Source organism: Halyomorpha halys, unplaced genomic scaffold (genome assembly GCF_000696795.3).
Source record: "Halyomorpha halys isolate HHAL.00 unplaced genomic scaffold, Hhal_1.1 Scaffold2071.1, whole genome shotgun sequence".
Classification (NCBI taxonomy): Eukaryota; Metazoa; Arthropoda; class Insecta; order Hemiptera; family Pentatomidae; genus Halyomorpha; species Halyomorpha halys.
The window spans coordinates 122,560-145,575 of record NW_027112318.1 but is presented as its reverse complement, the minus strand read 5'-3'; the positions used below and the strand labels follow the sequence as shown (position 1 = coordinate 145,575).

Sequence of the window (23,016 nt, the reverse complement as noted above, 5' to 3'; positions counted from 1 at the left end):
AATTATCGAAATATAACTGTAATAATAAAAGATCTGCAAAATTACCAAACAAAATAATAAATTTTAAAGAAAATGCATTTTAACCATTTTTTTAGATAGTAATTACATATTAAATATAAAAATAGGACTTTGTAACGATTTTAGAGTCAACAATAGGAGACGGACGGATGGTTTGAAATACCAAAAGGAATATACTACTAATGTAAAATTAATAAAATTTAAATATCGAAGTATGACGAAAAATACTTTTAAAAATAAAACTACTGAATAGAATTATTAATATAAATTTGATTTGTATATAAATTTTTTAAATATATTTATTTTTATCATGTTTTTATTAGCTCATCGACTATTGGATCAGATTTCAAACCGGAGATTGAGGCAATTTCATACTGACCAATCTATAAATGCAGTATAACCGCTTCAGTTAATGTCGTAATCTAAAGAACCAAGTTATAAACATTTGTTTGTACATATTCAATCAAAAAGTTATGTTCCAAAATAGTACTAAAAATATTCACTTACCTTGTCTTGGATTGCTCTGACTTCTACTTTCCCGGCAAGTATCATATACCAACTGGTCCCAATATCACCTTGCCGGAAAACTGTAAAACGAATGTAACTATTAGTTACAAGCTAAATTTTTAATAGTTATAACTAAATAAAATCTAATTTAAAGCTGACTCTGGCATTTGAAACGGAAGCTAAAAAAGCAGTTGTTAATACTCAAGTTATGAAAAAAATATAAAAGATAACTGTTATTTTATATCTATCTAGAGGCGGAGTGAATCAACCGAATACAAAGTAGTTGAAAAAAAAATTGTTCAGTTCATCTACATACTAAAATAAACGGAAATAAAAAAAAATCTTTTAAAGTCGGTTAGAATGAATCGATTTGTTTTACGAAGGATTAGAATTGGAAATGAATTTTTTCTCCAAACTTTATACCATAGTCTAAACTCTGACGCAATCAAGCGATACATTTTACAAGAGTTCTCTCGAAAAAAAAAGGTTAACTTTGTTTGGAGAACAAAAAATTTATAATAAGATAGGATGACAATAAAGAAAGTGATTTATTTATTAATAATTAGTGAATTGATTAGTAATAGTAATTAGGGATAAAATATATTCTAAGTGAATTTAAAACTAAAGTATAGGCATATTTTTCTCTTTTTCCATAATGATATTCATATTGAAATGCAAGCCACCACAACTATATCCTCGGAAGAGACAATGATAAACGTATTCAAATCCGAGTTTGGGGAACTGGTGTTACTGAAGCAGATTAGAGAATTGAATTCACAACTGACCGCATCAATATTTGTTAGCATGAGTTTGTTGTGGATGTTGTGGGATGATTTAAGAGGATCTCAGTGTGGAAATTCGTAAAGCTAATTAGAATGCAGATTTGTAGTGTAGATAAAGTTTGATAAGTAATATTGATCGCTTACTTCACAGTGGTGTTAGGTTTTCCATTTCCACATACTTTACAAACAATAATACTAACGTTCTCTCTATTAGGAAAAATAATATAAAAGTTGTAATTTTCCAAAAAGAGAGAGCGTTTAATTGTATTGTTAGTCACGTAATAGGAAATGCACTTAATACCACTCTGAATTATGGCATATATTGTATAATATTCATTCATGCCCTGAATTCATATTCATTCATTACATCAGCATTTTGTTTATAATTTATAATAAATAAAATGTCGATATCCTTCACTTTTTTAAAAACTTCTTCGGTATTCACATAAATTCTTTTAATTAAAGGATCATGAAAACAAAGGTTTCATACTGCTTTCATAATAGATTAAAATTATATAATATGAATATATTTGATTTGCTATTACCTCTCTTGAAAGATGTTTGGAGTCCTAAAAATACCGCTAAACAACTATCTGAGGAAAAACATACAGTACACTTCACATATAGAAAATCACATTAACTGGAAGACATCTAAACACATAATCTCGGGATGTGTTTTTTTTTTAACTGTCGGTGTGAAATGTGCTTAATTTTGTTCAAATATACATAATATTGAGCTCTCTGTCCTAACGATGCTTGAAATGTTGATAAGTGCCGATATTGTAGACTAAAGGCTTTCTTTTTGCAATATTCCAGTGATGAAGAATAATAACATATATTATAACTATGTATTTCATCATAAGAATTCAATCTTTTCTTCTAAAACTATCACAACAAGGTAAGTCCATTATTTTCATATGGGATCCAAGCAACATTGACATTGTTGGTAACGAGCTCGCAGACAAAGCTGCCAGAGAGGCACCGCCGTTCTTACCCCATTAGAACTCAGTACACTCCTTAAATTCCAAATATTAGAAAAAGAGCAGGCCAAGTGGGATGAAAGTTCTCCGAGTAAATTAAAAGAAATAAAACGATCAGTAAAACCATGGTCAACATCCTACCGCAACAGCCGCAGGGAGGAAGTTGCTCTAATCCACTTGAGAATAGGTCATACTCTCCTCACGCACTGTCACCTGATCAGAAAACTGCCACCTCCAACGTGCAAATATTGTCAATCCATTCTCACGATTAAACATATTTTTGAAGGATGTACTCACTATTTGTCAATGATAAACAGGATAGGACTGATCCCAAATTTATCAGAAGTTCTCACAGATGAGGAAGCTAAAATTACATTAGTGTTTGAATTTTTAAAAGCACATCGCCTTCTTTCTAAATTATAATTCCTCCTCTATTTTATTTTTTTATTTTATCATTTTTTTTAATTCTATCCTGTCATAGGCGTCGATGACCAGAGGGTTTTACGCCTTTAAGCAACAATCAACAATAACGTATATTATAAGAAAAGGATTTTAACAATCTCTTCCAAAACACAAATGAAATAATGATAAATAGCAAAACTGTGGTTGACTAATAGGACTCGACCCTCTAAAATCAAATGTAGTTGATTTTACTACATCAAGTAAAATTTCAATTTGTATATTAAATTATTTTTAAAAATCTAATAATTAATTGCATATTTTTTGGTTCAACTGGTTCAAATTTTCATTGTGCCGGAATTACAATCAAACTGGCTCATATGATAGATGAAATAAAAACTAAAATTACTTTCAATTGTAATTTTATTCATACGATTTAAAAATTAATTGAAAAGTAATTAATTAAAAAGTAATTGAAATCACATTGAAGTCCACATTGATTAAAAATATAATAAAACTAGAAACAAAAGGGGTTGAAAAAAAAATAAAATACTGTATTCAATGAAACGAATATAGAGATCAATCTACAACATTATCTAGGTCTATCTTTTTACTATAGCAACTTTAGCTATAGTATTTTTTTTCGCTTATTCCCTTTTTTTAAATATATTTTTTTGTCATTTAAAATTAATTCTACTATATTTGCAATGTCAAAAACAACGAACTGGATATATGACATCACTATAATTGTACGTGATAGCTGAGCATGTTAGGGTAAGGACCTACAGTGCTTGATTTAAAACATTGTGGACCGTTTGCAGCTGATTGCAGTGGCGCCGGTTTTAATCTGGCCTGGATGTCGACTTTTATTCCAGTGGCGGTCCTACAAAATAAAGACTTGACTCCCAACCATAGTCAGAATTGATTAGTTACCTCAAGATAACACGCCCTCCTCCTCCTCTATGTCAGAAATCACCAAGAGGAAGGTCATAAAAAAATGTAAACGATGGTATAAATGTAAACTTCTGCCAAACGTCAAAACTAATAATAATTTTTCTCTTATCATGATGACAGTTCAAATATACTTATGTACATATAATCAGATAAAATATTGCTTGTGATTAATGGTTAGTAAAAGGCAGAGATGACTTCACTTTTCAATATAACTTCTTCTTCTTTTTTTTTTTTTTTCAATCTAGAATCCGTTTATCAAGATAAAGACTCACCCTGACCCTATGAAGAATAGAGCCGATGGCAAAAGGGATAAATAATGCTATTCCTACTTACTGAGGACTGGAAGAAGGGCCAGTAATGAAATATCTCCGTTTTCCCAGCCCTTGGTGGGCTAAATGAATAAATATTGTCTGAGAGGATCTCGGTCTTCAAGCCCTTTCTTTATCTACTTCTTCCATTTTAATTTTTCCTTACCCGCCATTCTACGGTTAATTTAACGTTGCATAATTCATAATCGTAATAAATCAACTCATTAATTAGAAATGATATAAAAAAATAGAACTGATTTACTCATAACCATTGTTTAAACACTAAATATAAAATTGGACAGAAACGTGTAATAAATAAGTAAATTTGGCCACTGGAGCAATGCAAAACTCTTTAAATAACACAAGCTATGTTGTGTTTATTTTAATTCCTTTTAGGAGTATTTTTTAATCTCACCTTATTTATTGTTAATTTTTTACATTTAATAAATAAATTAAACAAACATTTTTTTCCTCGCTACAGGGTCGTGGCTCTTTAGCCATAAGAGTTCTGGCTGCCCAATTTCGCGTTACACGTTTTGATGACTTTGTATCTTCATCATAACTTCTTAGTTATGTCCTAGATGCGAGGGCTGTCACGTAAGTGGCTAGATATCGTGTCAGACGCAAAACAACACAAGGAGCGAAGAGCTTCTGGATTCTATGAAGATGAACACAAAAGTAATCTTGACGGATGACATTTGCTGGCAAGGTGACAAAAAGGTACTGCTAAACTCCTCAACACCGAATACACATCGGCTTCTCTGTTCCATCTTTCTCAAATGGAGACCCGTTCCTGTTTACAAGCAGTATAAGCTGCAATTCGATGGGTGGTGGGAATGGATATATGTATATATGTGTGTGTGTGTGTGTGTGTCAACCAAAACAATTCGAACTGATCCTGCCTGTAATGCAGGCAATTCTCGTCCACTAATTCCTGTTTGAAGCACACCACTACTGCAGTGGACATCAACGTAGCACCCGTGATAATTTTCAGTGCCTGGTTAAAATTCCAAACTATCTGAAAATGATAAATAAATATTTCATTCATATTTCACTTAAATTTTTTCTTTCGATCAAATATCCAATTTATATTTATATATTTTACCGGAACTCAATAACAGATAATATTGATAGTGGTTTTGCAATATATTTATTATTATTATTTCTTTTTTTTACGTAATAAAACTCAGGGTAAATATATAATATAATGTAAACATTGAATGTGTAAAATAAATCCATCAACCCTGTAGATTACATCGTCAATGACAAAATTCAGTGATAATAGACACCATTGTTCCGTACAAAAGCGATAAAATGGCAAGGCAACATTTGTTCAAATGGTCCGATTATTAGGACTCCATCAGAGCTCATTCGCTTTTCTTTGTGTCAGAGAACGGACAAGCCACGGTGAGCTCGCTTTAACATAAAATGACGGATATTATTCCCTTTGAGGACTGACGATAAAATATTTCCTCTGTAAATGCAGAAGTGTTTATTAGGGGGATCCACCGGTGGACTCCGTACGCCTGTTTGAATAGAAACTGATGGCATCAGGCGCGGCGTTGGCTCATTTGAATATGAAAATTCATTCCAGGTAAGCTATGTCTGCTAACAACGGACAGCTTGAAAATGAATAATGACAGTGGATTTTAATTAGAAATAATGTACTGGACACGATGCTGTATTGGAATATATATTGGAAGAAGATGTTAGTATTTAAATATATCTAGTTTATGAACTTTTGAGATCGGCAAACTTTCTACAGGAAGTTAAAAAAAAAAAAAAAGTTATGTTATAAAAATCGAAATTTTTCACTCGAATTTTACGCTGCGGTAAAATTTAGTATAGTAGAGTCTGCAATCAAAATTTTGATTGGATATGATTTTAAATTTAAATTTCAGATTCGATACTTAGGACTCCATCTTGACAAGAAACTTACTTGGAATCCACACACAAGACTGAAACGACAAGAAACTGCTCGTAGATTCCGATTGCTACAACACTTACTTGACAAACGCTCTAAACTTCCCATTCACTATAAAAAATTAGTATACACTACAATAATCAGACTAATTTGGACATATGGAATTGAGCTCTGGGGCTCCACCAAACCATCAAATTCTTCCCGCATCCAATCGTTACAATCCAAAATCCTACGTAAAATCCTTGATGCTCCTTATTACGTCACAAATAAACTCATTCACAAAGACCTTAACATCCCATTCGTTGCAGATTTGACCCAAAACAGATATGCGTCTTTTCATTCCAAACTCCTTAACCATCCTAACCCATTAATTCTTAATCTTTCATCCTTAACTATCCCTGATAATCCTCCGAGGCGTCTGAAAAGAAGATGGCCACGGGACCTTCTAATTTAAATTAATGTTTGAAGTACCACCAATGGGTGGTTCCTTCCCAAGATTTTCAAGTGTATATGAAACATACTACATATTTACCTATTGTATTATTTTGTACAGTTGTAAATTACATTAAATAAATAATTTTAAAAAAATTTAAATTTAAATTTATGGGACCACCACTCAATGAAAAAAGTCAACGCCAAAAGCCGGACCGACACCTCCAGCAGATCTCAGAATAGTAAGACTGCACCTGACCAATGGAGCTACTACCCTTGATCGAACCATTAAGGCCATTTTTCGGGGTTCGAGTGGGTTAGTATCTGTTATGTCGTAAGAACGCGCCGATGTATTTACCTTGACACACCTATATTTCGAAAATGGCTTGTCTGATACAGCTCAAAACAAAAGGAATGCTGCGACTTAATGCAGAGATCTCCATGCGAAAAACTCCCCAAAACATATATTTCAATTACGACTGGCGATAAAAGATAACGTAGATTTTATTATAAAACGACAATGATATAATCATATCATTAAACATTAAATATAGGTCACTACTTCTCATATATAAATCTCAGAAAAAATGATAACATCGGAAAATGTAATTTTCGCCGAAAAAATAAAAATAATAATAATAAAACTAAAAAAGAGGATATAAATACAAAAATAAAATGAAAAACAAGATAGAAACAGTGAGGAAGGTATACTGACATATGTGTTTGGCAGGTTTTATTTATTTATTACAAATATTTATTTTCCAATAAAAATATCAAAGTTCATGTAATACGATATATATTTTCATGTTACCATTCAGAATTCAGCCAACCATTAAGAAAAACGTCCCATTCTATTCTCTCCGTTTGAACATGTACTAGACCACCGTCATTTGGGTCTACCTTTCCTAAGGAAATTTACATGCAAGATGTCGGGTCAGTTATTGAATTACTAAAGGTTGGCAAGGGACACTGCAGGGTGCTTTTGATTTTGTGAGCACAGTAATATATTGACACTAGAGTTGTATTTTAAAAAACAAAACAATGTATTGAATGAACGTCGTACAATACTGGTGTTAATTAGTAATATCACATTTCAAAAATATTTTAGACACTCAAAACTGGTGTGCATATTCTATCAGTAGTATAGTTGAGCTAGTTGTTCTTGTAAAATCATCTTAGATCATCATTTCTCACATGATATACTTAAAACTGTTTTCGAATAAACAGAAAAAAAAATTTCTTTTAATTAAGTTAAATTTCTTAAATTTATTTTGCATTCCAAATAAAACCATAAAATTTGTTTTTATATTATATAATATAATTATCCTTTTTTATTTTACTAACAGAAATATTATAAATATATTTATTTAAATGTTTGTTTCTATAGGCAAATATAGGGCACTGTAACAGGAAATAGTATAAATATTCAGATTAACTTATATCACAAATAAGTTGTACAGGGCTACTAACTATATAACTACCGTAAAAGTGTTGAATTTTACACCAAGATTCAGTAAATTTTTCAAAAAAATTCAAATTTCTAAGTAATTGTAACTATTAAATTGCTTCTTAAGATTATAACATATTCTGTATAATCTGTATAGCATTTCCACGATCCTATGATTAATTTTTATTTTGATAATTCTGGATTAATGCTTTCACTTATTTGTAAAACTTTGTTTGAACATGGAAAATTTACTGAAAAAATACTAAAATCGTTGTGGGTAATTTTGAGCACAGTAAATAAAAATATTACACCACGTATAATTAAATCTATATATGAACATATAAAAAATCGCAACAGAATTATAATAAATGAAGTATTCTTTTAATGGTATGTTTAACAACAGCGTTTCCATAGTTATTTCATTTTTTATACCACCGCAAGAAGTGAAACAAAACTCGTAATGTGACAGATGTATTGCCTAAAATCCAGCGCTGAAGGGTTTTCGGATACCTAAAATTTAAACACGATTACAGGTTAGTGTTCTAGTATTGAAGATTTTTTTAAAAATATACTAAACATACTTTCGGAAATAGATCGTTTTCCATCAGGTCTAACTTGCCTACCAATAATTCTTTTAAAGACGTATATATTTGAGAAGAATTGATTAGAACTAGGCATTTCGGTTAGAACACTAACCTGTGTTATAGGATTGAAGATTTTTTTAAAATATACTAAAGCTACTTTCGGAAATAGATCGTTTTCCATCAGGTCTAACTTGCCTACGAATAATTCTTTTAAAGACGTATATATTTGTGAAGAATTGATTGGAACTAGGCATTTCGGTTTTTTACTCACTCAATGAACATTTTTAATTAATTAAAAAGGGTATAAAAAGCCGCAATGCCTAGTTCTAAATCAAATTATTTAGAAAAAAATGTGTAACGTAAAAAACGTTGAACTTATCGTTGTTTATCTATGTTAGTTAATCAATTATGATAACTAAGCTGAGTAGAACTTGTTTTATACCAACAAAACACTCAAACAAAAATCATTAACAATCAACAAACATACACCATGAATGCAACAAAGCAAGTAAGTAACGGATCTGTTCGACAGGAATAAGTGGGGTATTATTAAAGGATATTGTAGGGGAAGAGGTCTTGGGTTTACGTCGAAGGGTAAATGTGATTTGGTGGGATTTATTGGAATTTATTTTAATCCTCCAGTTTTGGCACCATTCATCAAGGGTGGTGATGTGGGATCGGAGGGTTTGGGATACAATGTAAGGATCATTGTTCACTGACAATAGATATGTGTCATCGGCATACATGGTCAGGATAGTGTTAGTATCGGTTGGGATGTCAGCTGTGAAAACTGTATAAAGGATAGGATCAAGGATACTACCCTGAGGTACACCAGCAGACTGACGGAATAGGGGTGAATAAGCGATGTTGTGATTTATTTGAAATAATCTGTCGGAGAGATAAGAATGGATAATGAGGCAGTATGTAGGGGGTAGGAATTTACGGATCTTGTATAGCAGTCCTGGGTGCCAGACTCGATCAAAAGCCAAAAATAAATCCGAATTTTTAAAAAGTTACTAAACATTCCTGATTGGAATTCAGAAATAATGTGTAGAAGAATAATTGTTCAAATGAACTAACTCCCTTTAAATTAATAATTGTGAAATTAAGCATCTTAAACCTTTGAATTTTCTCGGTATTGTTTTTTCATTGAATTTCTTAGAACAACAAGTTCTGTTAAGAAAACTCCTTCCACTTCACTTTCCACAACCCACCCACCAGGAAATTGAACTTAATTCTTAAATTAATGAAAACTTCTGAACATTGTTGAAGGCCATAATTTCCACGCCTAACAATTAACTTTACACGGTAAATTTATTTTTAGATTCATTTAAGGTTCTAGTAACACCAATAACGGTTGGCATAACACAATATTTGTTAAGTAAATATTATTACAAATGTTTAAGTTTTTTTTTTCCTTTTTTTTATGAACCTTTTTATTTGTAACGAAAATTATGTTATTTTGATTTTTCAAATACTTGAATGTAGTGATAATATTTAATGTGATGGTGTAAATAAAAAGAAATTTTATTATAAAAAAATAAATAAATAATATAACTTAAATGTAATATTCTGTCGAACTTAAGTCCAAATTCCGAGCTAATATTAGATAAGTGAGAATAAAGTATCTTCAATTTGAACGATTACATATTTTTTGACGTACCTATAGACTCACAAGGTATTTCTGAAAAGATAACAGTTAAATATATTTTATTTTTTATAACAGATCAGACCGATAGCCTAATAGAAAAGAGATTGTTTTGAAACCCTCAGACACATTTGTTGAGAGTAACATGCAGGACCCGCCATACACCGAGGTAGTTTGGAACAGTATACATTTACGTTACACATAAAGAAAAAAAAAACCTTGAACCATGAAATATCAGATTTATTTATTTTTATGAAACCATCTCTAATTTTCAAACAATATAAAAGTGGATGTTTCTTTAATCTAGACATTTATCTTTCTTTTTCATATTATATCTTGCAATAGATTGAGAGTGGTTTAAGTAATAATATTTTATCATTGATTGAATTCGAGAAATTATGCATTTTATTTTTAATGAAATTAAACTTCGATACAACATTTTAAATATAAAGTTATGACATTTTTTTTTTTTTTGCTCTAAGCACTAACAGTTAAATAAATCACAAACAAAATATATATATACAAAACACTCCAAGGAAAATAATTTATTTTAATATAACAACGTAGATAAAATGTAATATCATTCACCAAAATTAATATTAAGAGATGGACACTGGAGTGTTGGAAGTGCTAAAAATAAAATAATTCGGATTCTATCTTTGGTATAGTTCATTTAAGTACGCTTACTTTTTTAAAGTACAAATACATCAAAAATGAGGTCTTTAGCGCTGTGTGGCTACAAAAAGTATCTGTGTTTAACTTTAGTCCAGTTTTTGGAATTTTATGAGCGTTGGAAACCGATTTTTCACATCTGGACACAGGAAGTAAATCACAATAAAATAAATCATAATTGCTATTAAATTTCTAGAAGTAGGATGTGTTGTAATATTCGCCCTACACCCCAATGGCAACACGTTTATTAGCTATTTGAAGACCTAGCAGTTCTCAATGATTTTTGTACCATATTATTTTTATAAAATTATTTTCCATTATATCCGCATTGTTAGTAAATAAATTATTTTTTTAAAAATAAATAATTTAATTTCTATCCATTTTAGTCTCAAAACATTTTATTTTTCTTATAAGTCCGACGTTTCGGCTAATCCGGCCATCCTCAGGGACAATCTACAACAAAACAGCTTTTATTACATGTATGATCCTCAAACATTTCAAAATACTTAACATTATTATTTATAATTTATCTTACCTTCATACAATTTTGGAATTATATAATTTAAAAACTCTAACTCCATGCAAGCTATTCTTCCCAGGTCAAAACAACTATTTCTATGAAACTTTGAAAATATTAGGTATAGTATATTTTTTTTTTAATGGGTATATTGCCCATATTTTTGTTTTCCTAATTAGTTTTTATTCTCGTTCTGAGTGGAGTTAGGTTCCTTTCTTTGTTTTGCTGTTGTTTTTACGGTATATTGCCTGTGTTCTTTTATTTTTCTTTTGGTTTTTTTTTGTATTTTGATTATTTATTTTATTTATCTTTTTTTGGATTTTCTTCTTTACGAGGACTTATATTTTACCTAATATTTTCAAAGTTTCATAGAAATAGTTGTTTTGACCTGGGAAGAATAGCTTGCATGGAGTTAGAGTTTTTAAATTATATAATTCCAAAATTGTATGAAGGTAAGATAAATTATAAATAATAATGTTAAGTATTTTGAAATGTTTGAGGATCATACCTGTAATAAAAGCTGTTTTGTAGTAGATTGTCTCTGAGGAAGGCCACATTGGCCGAAACGTCGGACTTATAAGAAAAATAAAACGTTTTGAAACTAAAATGGATAGAAATTAAATTATTTATTTTTAAAAAATTTACCAGTCTCAAGAAAGTGTTTAAGATTATAAATTAATTTATTTTTCTTAGAGACTTCTCTTTTTAGTTTTCCATTTTAATTTATAATTTGCACTCACAGTTTCTGGACTCTGAATCTTATATATTTAAACAAATTTAATATTTATTAAATTAAAAAGCTTGATTTTTATTACGGTATTAAAAAAAAAAAAAATTCTGTACCGCTACAACCCATGAAGGAGGAGGGGTGCAGTACTTTGTATGGAAGTACTGTTAGTAGACCAACGCTTGTGCAAGGAGGTGATTTGATCAGAATCACGCTCGACCGCTAGATTTTTACCAAATTAAATTTACCCACTTCAGAGGACTCCCGAACCCACCGGACTGAACGATGGCTACAGTGAAACAGAAAATAAGTATTGACCAGAGCCAGATTTCGAACCCGGGTTCTTGATGTTAGGATCTCAGTACCTTACCATTGAGCTACGCACTCCTTACGACATTAATGTTTAAAAATAATTATATTTCGAAATAGAGATTACAAAATAGATTTAAAATAATTGAAAAATATAAGTTAAAAGAATTTCTAACAGGCAGATTGTAACTGGAAATACGTGTTTCACACCAATTAAATTTCTCTAGTCTTACCGTTTCGTGGTTCATGTAGTACACAAACATCTTTAAAATAAAGTTTTTATGTATTTTATGTACTTGCAGACATTTTTTTTAATAAACATATATTTTACTTTTAAATTATTATTCTTTTTCTGTTAATTATACAGCTCTCTCTCTTTTTTGGAACACAGAGATATTTTTAGCAAGAGATTATCTGATGTGGTCCTTTTGAAGCAGTTCATGTCGGATAAATACAAACGAATCTAATTTACTCTTACTTTCTAGACGCTTCTGAAAGTAACCCTTTCTGCTTTGTAATATTTTTAAAATGAAATATTTTATTACCAGCGGATTCCCCCCTAACCTGACTGGAAAAGGGGCGCTCCACCCCACTTTAACTCCTTCGTTCAGTGAATCTAATTTACTCATGACTTTGCGCCCTCACAAGCTATAAACGTCAGTAAACAAACACCACGCCTCCCAGACAAATTGAAAACATATATTCTAGACCTCTCAAACGCAACGCACAATGTCTAATAATATTAACTGTCACGTGAACTGAGAGGTCCAGTGGAATATTTCCTCTTGACAAGGTAAGTACGTTATGAGAGATATATTTGTGGGAAATATTAGTTTTAATTATATATTATAAAACATAATAAAAAAACGAATAAAAATGTTAAAACAAATTACATCTCTTGCTTGAGCTTAGAAACCAAAACATATATACACAATATGTATGTGTTTACCAATAAGGCAAAAGAATTGACGAAATAATTAAGAAGGAATTATTCTACTTTTGAACCTTTGAGGGTTGTTTCCTCTGAGGAGAGATATATCTTTAATGATGATTACGGAGAATGAACTTATTCCACTGCAATTTTGTAATAAAAACGTGTTTTCCAGTAGTTTTCAATTAAAATTGCCTAAAAAAAAAGATAAAAATATCAAGATGCGTCATAAATGAATCAATCGGTTTTACGTTGAAAGAGAACGTGCGCAGTGTATTCACGACGGACTGTACACATCTCTGCTCCGTTGAACAATATGTAGAATTAGTGGAACACGAGTATGGTTCGATGATATAGGGAAACTTAATTAGATAATAAAGAAAACCAAAAACTGAGAAAAGAAATTTACAATATCACATACCGTATTGTGGCCTTTTATAGTCAAGATATCTGCAGTAACAAAACAGTTTTGTGATTTCGCAATTTACGATCAGTAATTTCCAAACCATTTGTTTATCATTATTTTAATTTTATTTATTTATTTTTTTCATATAAAAATGGCAAAACGATCAAACACCAGTGAGCTCCGTGATGTAAACAGTTGTGAAGATTAGTTTCAGATAGATATCTATACAGACAGATTTAACAAAATAAATATTCAAGCCGAAGATAATAGTGATGATAGTATAGTGATTTTATCCAACCAACAAGAAAACATATATATTTTTTTAAATAGTGATAGAAATACAAGTAGTGTAAAAGAAAACATCTACGTAGAAGACGTGTCAAGTGAAGAGTGGGAAGACGTTAGAGAATCTATCAATTCTCCACCAATAATCGAGTTTGACATATATCAGCAAACAACCGGACCACAAATACCAATCATATAAAAACAAAAAAAAACACAGATTATTTACTTTATATTATACAAATGAATCAATGATAGTATTGTTGAAAAAATCAGTAGGAAACAGAGAATAAAAAGAGAATCTTATTGATATAAGTTATGATGACTGACTCCTGCTTGAACGTATAACGCTCTAATTAACTAACATTTTAAAAATGAAAGTTCAAATTTGATCAGTTACTATGTCTAACAATCGAAGGCTCATTTAATTATTTTCAATCAAAACATTAAACAAAATAGGCTTTATTAAACTATCCCCTAAATTATCAAATAGTTAGTTTGTATGTTGTTTTTAGTCCTTTCAAAAATGATGCTGTTCAAATATATACTGAACTGCGATAAGGGACAAGTCATCGTAGAAATATAATGCATAAAGCAAACAACGATCAGCTGTGTCGTTTGTCCATTGTTACTATTAGTGACCGTAAGAGTTCGACGTGTATTATTTACGTAGAATTCTTTATTTTGAATAAATCAAATCAAATATATTTTTAATTAAAATAAAACGAATTTTCTAACATTCTGCACAATTGTTAATTACTATAAAAAGATTAAATCAATTAATTATACATAACAAAAACTTTTCAGATATAAAATATTATTTTTTTAATGCTGTTTTAACAAGAAATATGCCTTTATACTCATATTTTATTAAAATTAACAATTAAAAATAGTCTATTACGTCATGTTATTATGCATGCTACGAAATGATACAAAAGGTTAACTTGGACCAGCCAGTAAATTATTCACTCTGATGATATTATATTAAGCCCGAATGGAAACAAAGAACTCGTCGAATAGTGAACATTTTACTTATAGTTCAAGAGTCCATGAGGAGAAAAAGGCAGTCTTCTCACCCCAATTTTTGATTACTTCAATAAAAATTATGTATAACTACTAGTCAAAATTGATGAGTCTGCCAAGTATAGATAGGGAGAATAAAAGATGACGGCTGTTTCAAAGCGATAATAACAACTAATTTTTCATCGGAGCTCTATATCTTAAAAAGTAGGAACAACACAAGAAAACCTAAGTGTACGTCATTTAAAGAAGAGTAAATTTTCTAAAAGATGAGCCCTAATAGAGTTATTTACTTTTAATAGTTTTCGAGATATAGCTTTTTAAAAAGCAACACTTCATAAAAATGTTGTATGGAACGTACTAAAAGATCAGTAGTTAGTGAATTTATTTTGAAAAATTCAATCTCAGAAACCATTTGACGTACAGATGTCTATTAGCACTCAAATTAAAGCTGGTTTAATGAGCTATAATGTTTATCTTCGTAGGAGTAATATTTTTCATAAAATTTGCTAAAATAAATTGATTTATAGTTGTTCCGACATATTTTCATTTGCCAAATTTATATTCATATGTGAATATCATAAAAACTACTACCTCTAAGAAGATAAGTGTCATAAACTACTTTATTGTAAGTTAAATTTCTTTTTTTTTTGAGTGTTGGCAGACATATGTGTGTCGTGTGGATCTAGAGATATATTTTTTCTAAAATCCAACATTTTATACGAGCAACTAGAAATTAACATTTTGTGAGTTTATTTTGTCAAATATTATAAAAATTACTACTCCTACAAAGATAAACATTATTAACTATTTTGTAGTAAATTTAACTAGCTTTAATTTGAGCGCTGGCAGACATCAGTACGTCCAATGGTTTCTGAAATAAAGTTTTTCATAAATCAAATTTATTGTCCACACAACTATAAATCAATTTATTTTAGCAAATACCATGAAAACTACTATTCCTACGAAGGTAAAGGTCTTTAACATCTTTATAGTCCATTAAACTATCTTTAATTTGAGTGCTAATAGACATCTGTACGTCACATAGTTCCTGAGAAATAGATTTCTCAAAATAAATTGACTAACTACTAATTTTTCAGTAGATTTTTAAGAAATATTTCTTTTTAAAAAGCTATATCTCGAGAACTATTGGACGTAAATAGCTCTTTCAGGGCTAATATTTCAGCAAATTTACTCTTCTTTAAATAATGTTCTCTTAAATTTTCTTGTGTTGTTGGTAGTTTTTATGATATAGAGCTCCGAATGAAAAATCAATGGTTTTTAGACAGCCGCCATTTTTAATCCCCCGACTTATACTTGGCAGACTCATAAATTTTGACTAGTGATTATACATAGTTTTTATTTAAGTAATCAAAAATTGGGATGAGATAACTGCCTTTTTTCTTCCCGGCTCTTGTACTATTAGAAATTATAAACATTAAAGCAGAAGAAGGCAACCGATGCTTAGCTGCGATGCTGAGGAACGGACCTTAGGCTAACAGTATTAGCTGGAACTTCGTAGCCCTTATTGGATTTGCGAGCATGGTCGTTCCGTCCTCTTTCCTAGGGCTCCGCCTAACAGCTTTATTTATACTGTCTGTCGAACTAACGCCGTTAGGCACTACTTGGTTAGCCGAAGTGTCGAAGAGGAGCGCTCACCAATTTCTCTCGAAAGGGATCGACTTAAAAAGTACGGTAAGAAGAATAAAAACTTAAGCCAGTATTATGATCAATACTTCCTTCGAATATAATTTTAACTGTTACTCTAATCTCACTAGCCATATCCATGAAATACTTAAAAGTAGATATTAAACTCTTATTCAACTAGTGTATTAATTTAAAATTAGAAAACAAAAGGAAAATATAATATCCATATTTGAATAAAAAATCAAACTATCTCCTAAAATAAATTGATACTCGACAAATCAATACTAGGACCTATAATAACCAACTTAAAATAACTACAAGTATTTCAATTTCTGACTCAACAAACCTGGTGAACCCCGTCACTATCAGAGTGACACAAAATACTACCTCTTTCCACCAGATCCGATTTCCTCAGCCCCCTCTTCAAATACACTACCAATGCAGAAAAATAGGTTACCCTCCTATCATGATATCAACCCCACGCACCCATAGGGCTTAGAAAAAAGACAAGAGTCTAGCATGGTACTCAAAAACTAGACTTAAACGACCTGAACTTAACCGATGTTTTGGACAGCTATATAGAATACTGAACAGAAATTCTCATTTTTCAATTGAAAAAAAACTACTGATCTACAATATAATACTGAAACCGTTCTGAGAGACGGGCTTGAACTGTGACGACAGCAAAATTTTCGAGCATCACACGTATGCAGTCTTTTATATCTCATGTCAATGCTCCATACTACGTGACCAACAAAACCTTAAACCATGACTTTAACGTCCCTTACGTCCTAGACGTTATTCCATTTAATTTTACCAACTTCTATCACAGCATTATTCACCATCCTAATCCCATGTCACAATCCTTATAATCCACCCCAAAGGTTGATACGTTGGTCCCATGATTTTTTATGAATTTCTGGCAATTGCCAGCTTCTCCATTAAAGTCATGAGTGAATGCGGCGTGAAGCGTGTGAGAGAGAAGCTATGAGATCTCATGGAGCCCTGCCTTACCTTGCACGAGGAGGGGCAAGGCTTGGCTTAGAGTTCCCCTGCATAATGTAAATATTTTATATAAGTTCCAATGTGTTTTTATTTTATTGTTACTTAAATTTTATTTTATTTGACTTGTGCTTACGTTATTTTATTTTTATTATGTTATTAGTTTTATTTTATTATAATTTTGATATGAATTCTTACTTTTATAAATAAAAATTAAGATAGTTTTATCAGTTATATATATATAGTTTTATCATTAATATTTTTAAATTTAATTTTTTTTCTTTCAATTCAGTGAGTACTGTAGTTATTATTTTTTTTTTCGTTTTTCAGTTGTTTTTTTTTCTTCTACTTTTGTATGAATGAGTATTTGAACACTAATACTTAATGCCCTTAAATTTTTACATATTGTATTGATTCTGTTCATTAAAATAAATTTTAAAAAATAGGGTTAACTTCCTGGAAAGATTTTTCCTAAATATTTATAATGTAATTTTATTTAAAACGCAGGTTATATTGCAGTATTTGCTCGTGTACTGCCTCAAAACAGTGTTAAAACTATCTGAGATACTGACAAAACTTCATAAACAAGACAAATAGGAACAATAGTCTTGATGAATTTCGAGTAATTTGTTTAACTATTAGCGAGGTATGAAGGGGCTCCAACTACAGCGCTCCGTAAGCAAGATCAAAGTAACCTCTAAAACGTTCCCTTCATTCCTCCAAGCCTCAGATTATGCTAACAATGTATGTTTTTCCTTGTTTACTATATTGCTACGTATTAATATTTTAATTAGAATAAAACGAATTAATAGTATCGGACTTTACTCCATCGATATCAACTTTAAACGCTCAATAAAACAATCAGTATTTTTATGTTTTCAATAATACGGCCAGAAGTATAGACCGTATAAGAGCTGATTGAGTATTGGATTTTACTCAATCGATATCTAATTTAAACGCACAATAATACTATAAGTATTTTTATCTTTTCAATAATAGTGTAAGTAATAAATAATATTATCATTTATTAATAATAATAACAATATTATTATTAATAATATTGACTATTATATATATTATTATTAATTACTAATAATATTGGCCGTCCAAGGGCCGCTCAAGTTTCGGAATCAACTATATCAATGTCTAATTTAAACGCTCAATAATACCACCAGTATTTTTATCTTTTCAATAATACGGCCAGAAATATTGTCCGTATGCGACAACTTAAGAGAAAAAGATTTTAAGCTTAGTGCGGTATAGTTTTTGTATCAACCAAAAGCGTACAATATAGTTTTTTTATCGCATACATATCCATCTAACCAGCTGGTAGAAATAGAATACATGTATAAATTATTTTTTAAACTAAAAGAGAGCAGTATCTAGATGTAATTAATTATTTCTTACAACGAATTTTTATGAGATTATCTATAAATAATTTTGATAAAAAGCGTAACAAAATTAATTATAAGAAAAAATTGATCAAAATAAGATGCTTTCGCCGACAGCGACAACAGGCTGTAGAAAGAAAAATAAAATAGTGAACCGAAATGTCTGACGATACTGATTAAAAATCTCATTGTTTAATATCATCACATACTTCCAATCTTACCAGAATGTATCAAAATAAAATATGATTGTTCATTATGGTTAAAAAATAATCATCCATAGCGGCTGAATAGAAGATGGTCCACGGGATCTTTCAACAAAGAACTTTTATTAGAAAGTTACTGCTTGGTTGTTTCTTCTTAAGTTATTTTACGCTACAAAAATTAGGCTGCGTATAAACCATTTAATATCTCATAATACAAAGAAAAATTGAATACATTTATAAAGAAAATAAACCAAAAAAATATGTTCTGATTTTAAATTAGCATTTTCTGTATGAATTACATGTTACAGGGATCATCATTTGTCAGAGCTAACAAATCAAAGCTATGCCGGTTACCACAGTGGGATTTGAGTGTAAGCTGGGAGCAAGCAGATAAGCATTATAAATAGCTCGTGGAAGGGGAATGCTCCTAGATGGATCAACACGGGCCCCAACCTTCCACCCCTAGCATATTCATCTCCTAACGGCTTACGATATACGGATCAACTTTATTTTCGGCAACCGTAGCGTATTATCAAAATCTCCTCAAAATTAGGAGGTTTTATTAAATTCAGATCGAATATTTTAAAACTTTTACATCTCCTAGATTAACCATTTATCGCAAAATTAGAGAAGGTGTGACAGAGATATAGATGGCCTCATCTGGAATTATTAAAGGTAAACGTTTATTACCCGCGCGGTGGGGAATAATGTGATTATTATCACTTGGAATGAAGTCGTTTAGACTAGTATTGCGTTAGAAGTACTGTCATACTTTGTCCTAATTACTTGAATATTTTGCAGACTGTTGTTCCGAACTCTAGGGCCGCCCGTAACTCAGTGGTTAAGACACAGTCTTACTAATTTGATGTATATTGCCGGTGCCGGTTCGAATCCGGCCTGGGACGTTCACTTTTTTCATTGAGTGATGGTCCCACAAAATAAAAAACTTTGACCCCCAACCATGGTTAGGTGGTGTAGAACTCCGATGGGAGTCTTGGCCGAAAAAGAAAAAAAAACAAAAACATTTCTTACTATTTTTCAAAATTTACGATGATTGCCTTGCGTCGCTCTTAGTTTTCCAACAACATATTAATCTTCCATATTAATGTACACCTTCGTGTACAAGGTGTTTCTGGCCTAACTGACAATACAAATTAAGGATATCAAACGAGAAAAAAATCTCTGTAGGTATGTCCATGAATGCTATGTTTGAGAAAAAATAACGTCCAAAGATTTTGATTGTTATGAATTATTTAGGTTATAATAAATAAATTAATATGAGTTCCAGCTACTTTATTAATGAAAAGTTAACACTAACATTAATATTAAATGTTGTTCAAAATGATTACCTTGAACATCAAGATATTCCTTATTTATTCTGCAGCAGCAATATTAATTTCATTAATAAAGTATTTGAAACACATTAATTTATTTATCATGACTTAAATAATCCATAGCAATGATAACCTTGATATCTGAATATCTCCTTAACAAAGATTTTACAGACTTAAGTACTTTCACTATTCCGTCAGTCTGCTGGTGTACCTCAGGGTAGTATCCTTGGTCCTATCCTTTATACAGTTTTCACAACTGACATCCCAACCCATCCTAACACTATACTCACCATGTATGCTGATGAAACATGTCTATTGTCAATGGATAATGATCCTTACATTGTATCCAAAACTCTCCAATCCCACATCACCAACCATGAAGAATGGTGCCAAAACTGGAGGAATAAAATTAATACCAATAAATCCCACCAAATCACATTTACCCTTCGTAGTAAACCCATGACCTCTTGCCCTACAGCATCCTTTAATAATACTCCACCTATTCCTGTCGAACAGATCCGTTACTTAGGACTAAACCTCGACAAACGACTGACATGGAATCCTCATACAAGACTAAAAGACAAGAAACTGCTCGTCGATTCCGACTATTACAACATTTACTAGACAAACGGTCTATTATAAGGTCTATATGAACATACGGAGTTGAGCTTTGGGGGTCCACTAAACCACCAAATTCCTCCCGAATCTAATCTTTACAGTCCAAAATCCTTAATGCTCCTTACTTTGTCACAAATCAAGTCATCCATCAGGACCTCAATGTTCCAAATGTTACCGATTTGGCTAGAACCAGATACATTCCTTCCATGATAAGCTTCTCAACAACCTAAATCAACTTGTTTCTAACCTGGCTTCACCTTCATTACCTGATAATCCTCCTAGGCGTTTGAAAAGAAGATGGCCTCGAGATCTTCTCCTATAAAAATGTTATTGGAGTTCTATCAGTGGGTAGATTCTCCACATGTTTGTATCATGTCACTATGTCACCTACAGCAAATTTACTTGTTGTATATATGTATATATAGTTGTAAATATCAATAAATAAATTATTAAAAAAAGTACTTTCATAGGGAATGTTGTTCTTGTTTTATGATCCTTAATTACTATTTGTAGTTTAAACACTTAACCCAAAAAATTATTATTATTATTTATTAGTTTTGAGTTTGTGTAGGATTCAGGTTTTGACTTTGACTCATAATTTTCATAACAATTAAGTTTTCGTTCATTAAATTATCTGGATTATAGGACATTAAATATATTTATCATTTTAAACCCGGATAATGTATATGAAGTCATAAACGGTTTTTTAATATTTTCCTAGATGTTTTTAATGTTTTTATTGTTGACCGTAGATTATGAAAAAACTACCCATTGTCAGCACTGTAATGACGTTTTACATCAGCAGGTCTCGTGGCCATCTTATTCTATTATAAAAATGTTTATATATTTAAAGAGAACTTAGTTACGTAAATAAATGTCTTGGCCACTGGATACTAAAGAATAGCCGTTAATAACTGAGTGAGATAATTTAAGGATTTTCGTCGGTTCCATAAATGTTTGATGCTCATGTCATGATGATACATGCAGTACCAGCTAATTGACGCATTAAAATGCTATAAACTATTTTCATCAACATCTTAGGCTAAAACGATTTAGTCTATTGAACATTAGACTTTTATATCTCATAATCACGTGATGGAAAAATATCAAACGAGATATCCAGTAAACTACAGACAATTAATTTTAATGGCTTGAAAGCTACAAAATAATAAAGAAAGCTATAAAATTTTTATTGCCTTCTAGGTCGTTAAATTAAAGTCAGCCAACCCTGATAAATAGGGGCGTTCTTTTTTTTCCCACCCTCTCATCCTTATTATCGCCGTGACCCCAGGAAATCCGATACAGCTAACGGAATTATTGCTCTGATTTGGTGTTAGTATATCACTTGACCCTAATCTATACACAAATCTTCAAAACCAGTGAGTCGCTATATTCAATAATTAGTTTTAAAATAACTTGAATAAATATTTTGTATAGTTTGATATTAATAAAATTTTAATTCAATTCCGATTATATTATAACAATAAAATATATGGTTAAGAATGGGTTCTCCTTAATAACCTAGTTATTTTAACCATTATTATTACTTTTTTTTTTTTGAAAATGTGGAGCAGGTACTGTTTAGTGTTATTGAAATAGTACACTGGTATTGACACCTATGACAGAATGATTTTTTTTTTTTTAAGGTGGCTTCTTATATTATATTATAAAAAATTCAAAATAACATCCAATTTTATTGTTATTTATTTATTTTTTTTTTATAAAACTCCCCCTATAGAAGAAAAATTCATTTAAGACCTATTTTAAACATCCTTGCTGTCTAGTTTATTCAATATGCCATTAATTTATACAATTTTTCTTCATAATAAACATGCAAAAACATACAATTAATCATTGCATTAAAGTATTTATTTATTGCATAATTGTATATTTTTTCCACTTTAGTAGACAGTTGATTTTACTTTTAATTACATCAACGCGAGAAAATTTCGATCTATTTTTGTACGGAGTATA

The 23,016-nt window shown here is 30.7% G+C and overlaps 1 protein-coding gene across 1 annotated transcript in view; it reads right to left on the bottom strand.

Moving 5' to 3' along the window:
• Positions 1–326: 326 nt before the first annotated feature.
• LOC106691083 (rap guanine nucleotide exchange factor 4-like) overlaps positions 327–23,016 on the bottom strand; it is a 126,483-nt gene continuing 103,793 nt past the window's right edge. The window contains exons 3-4 of the mRNA XM_014436740.3: positions 526–605; positions 327–401 (exon numbers count right to left, since the gene is read on the bottom strand). Coding sequence (XP_014292226.2) covers positions 327–401; positions 526–605 — 155 coding nt within the window. The remainder of the gene's footprint in view (positions 402–525; positions 606–23,016) is intronic.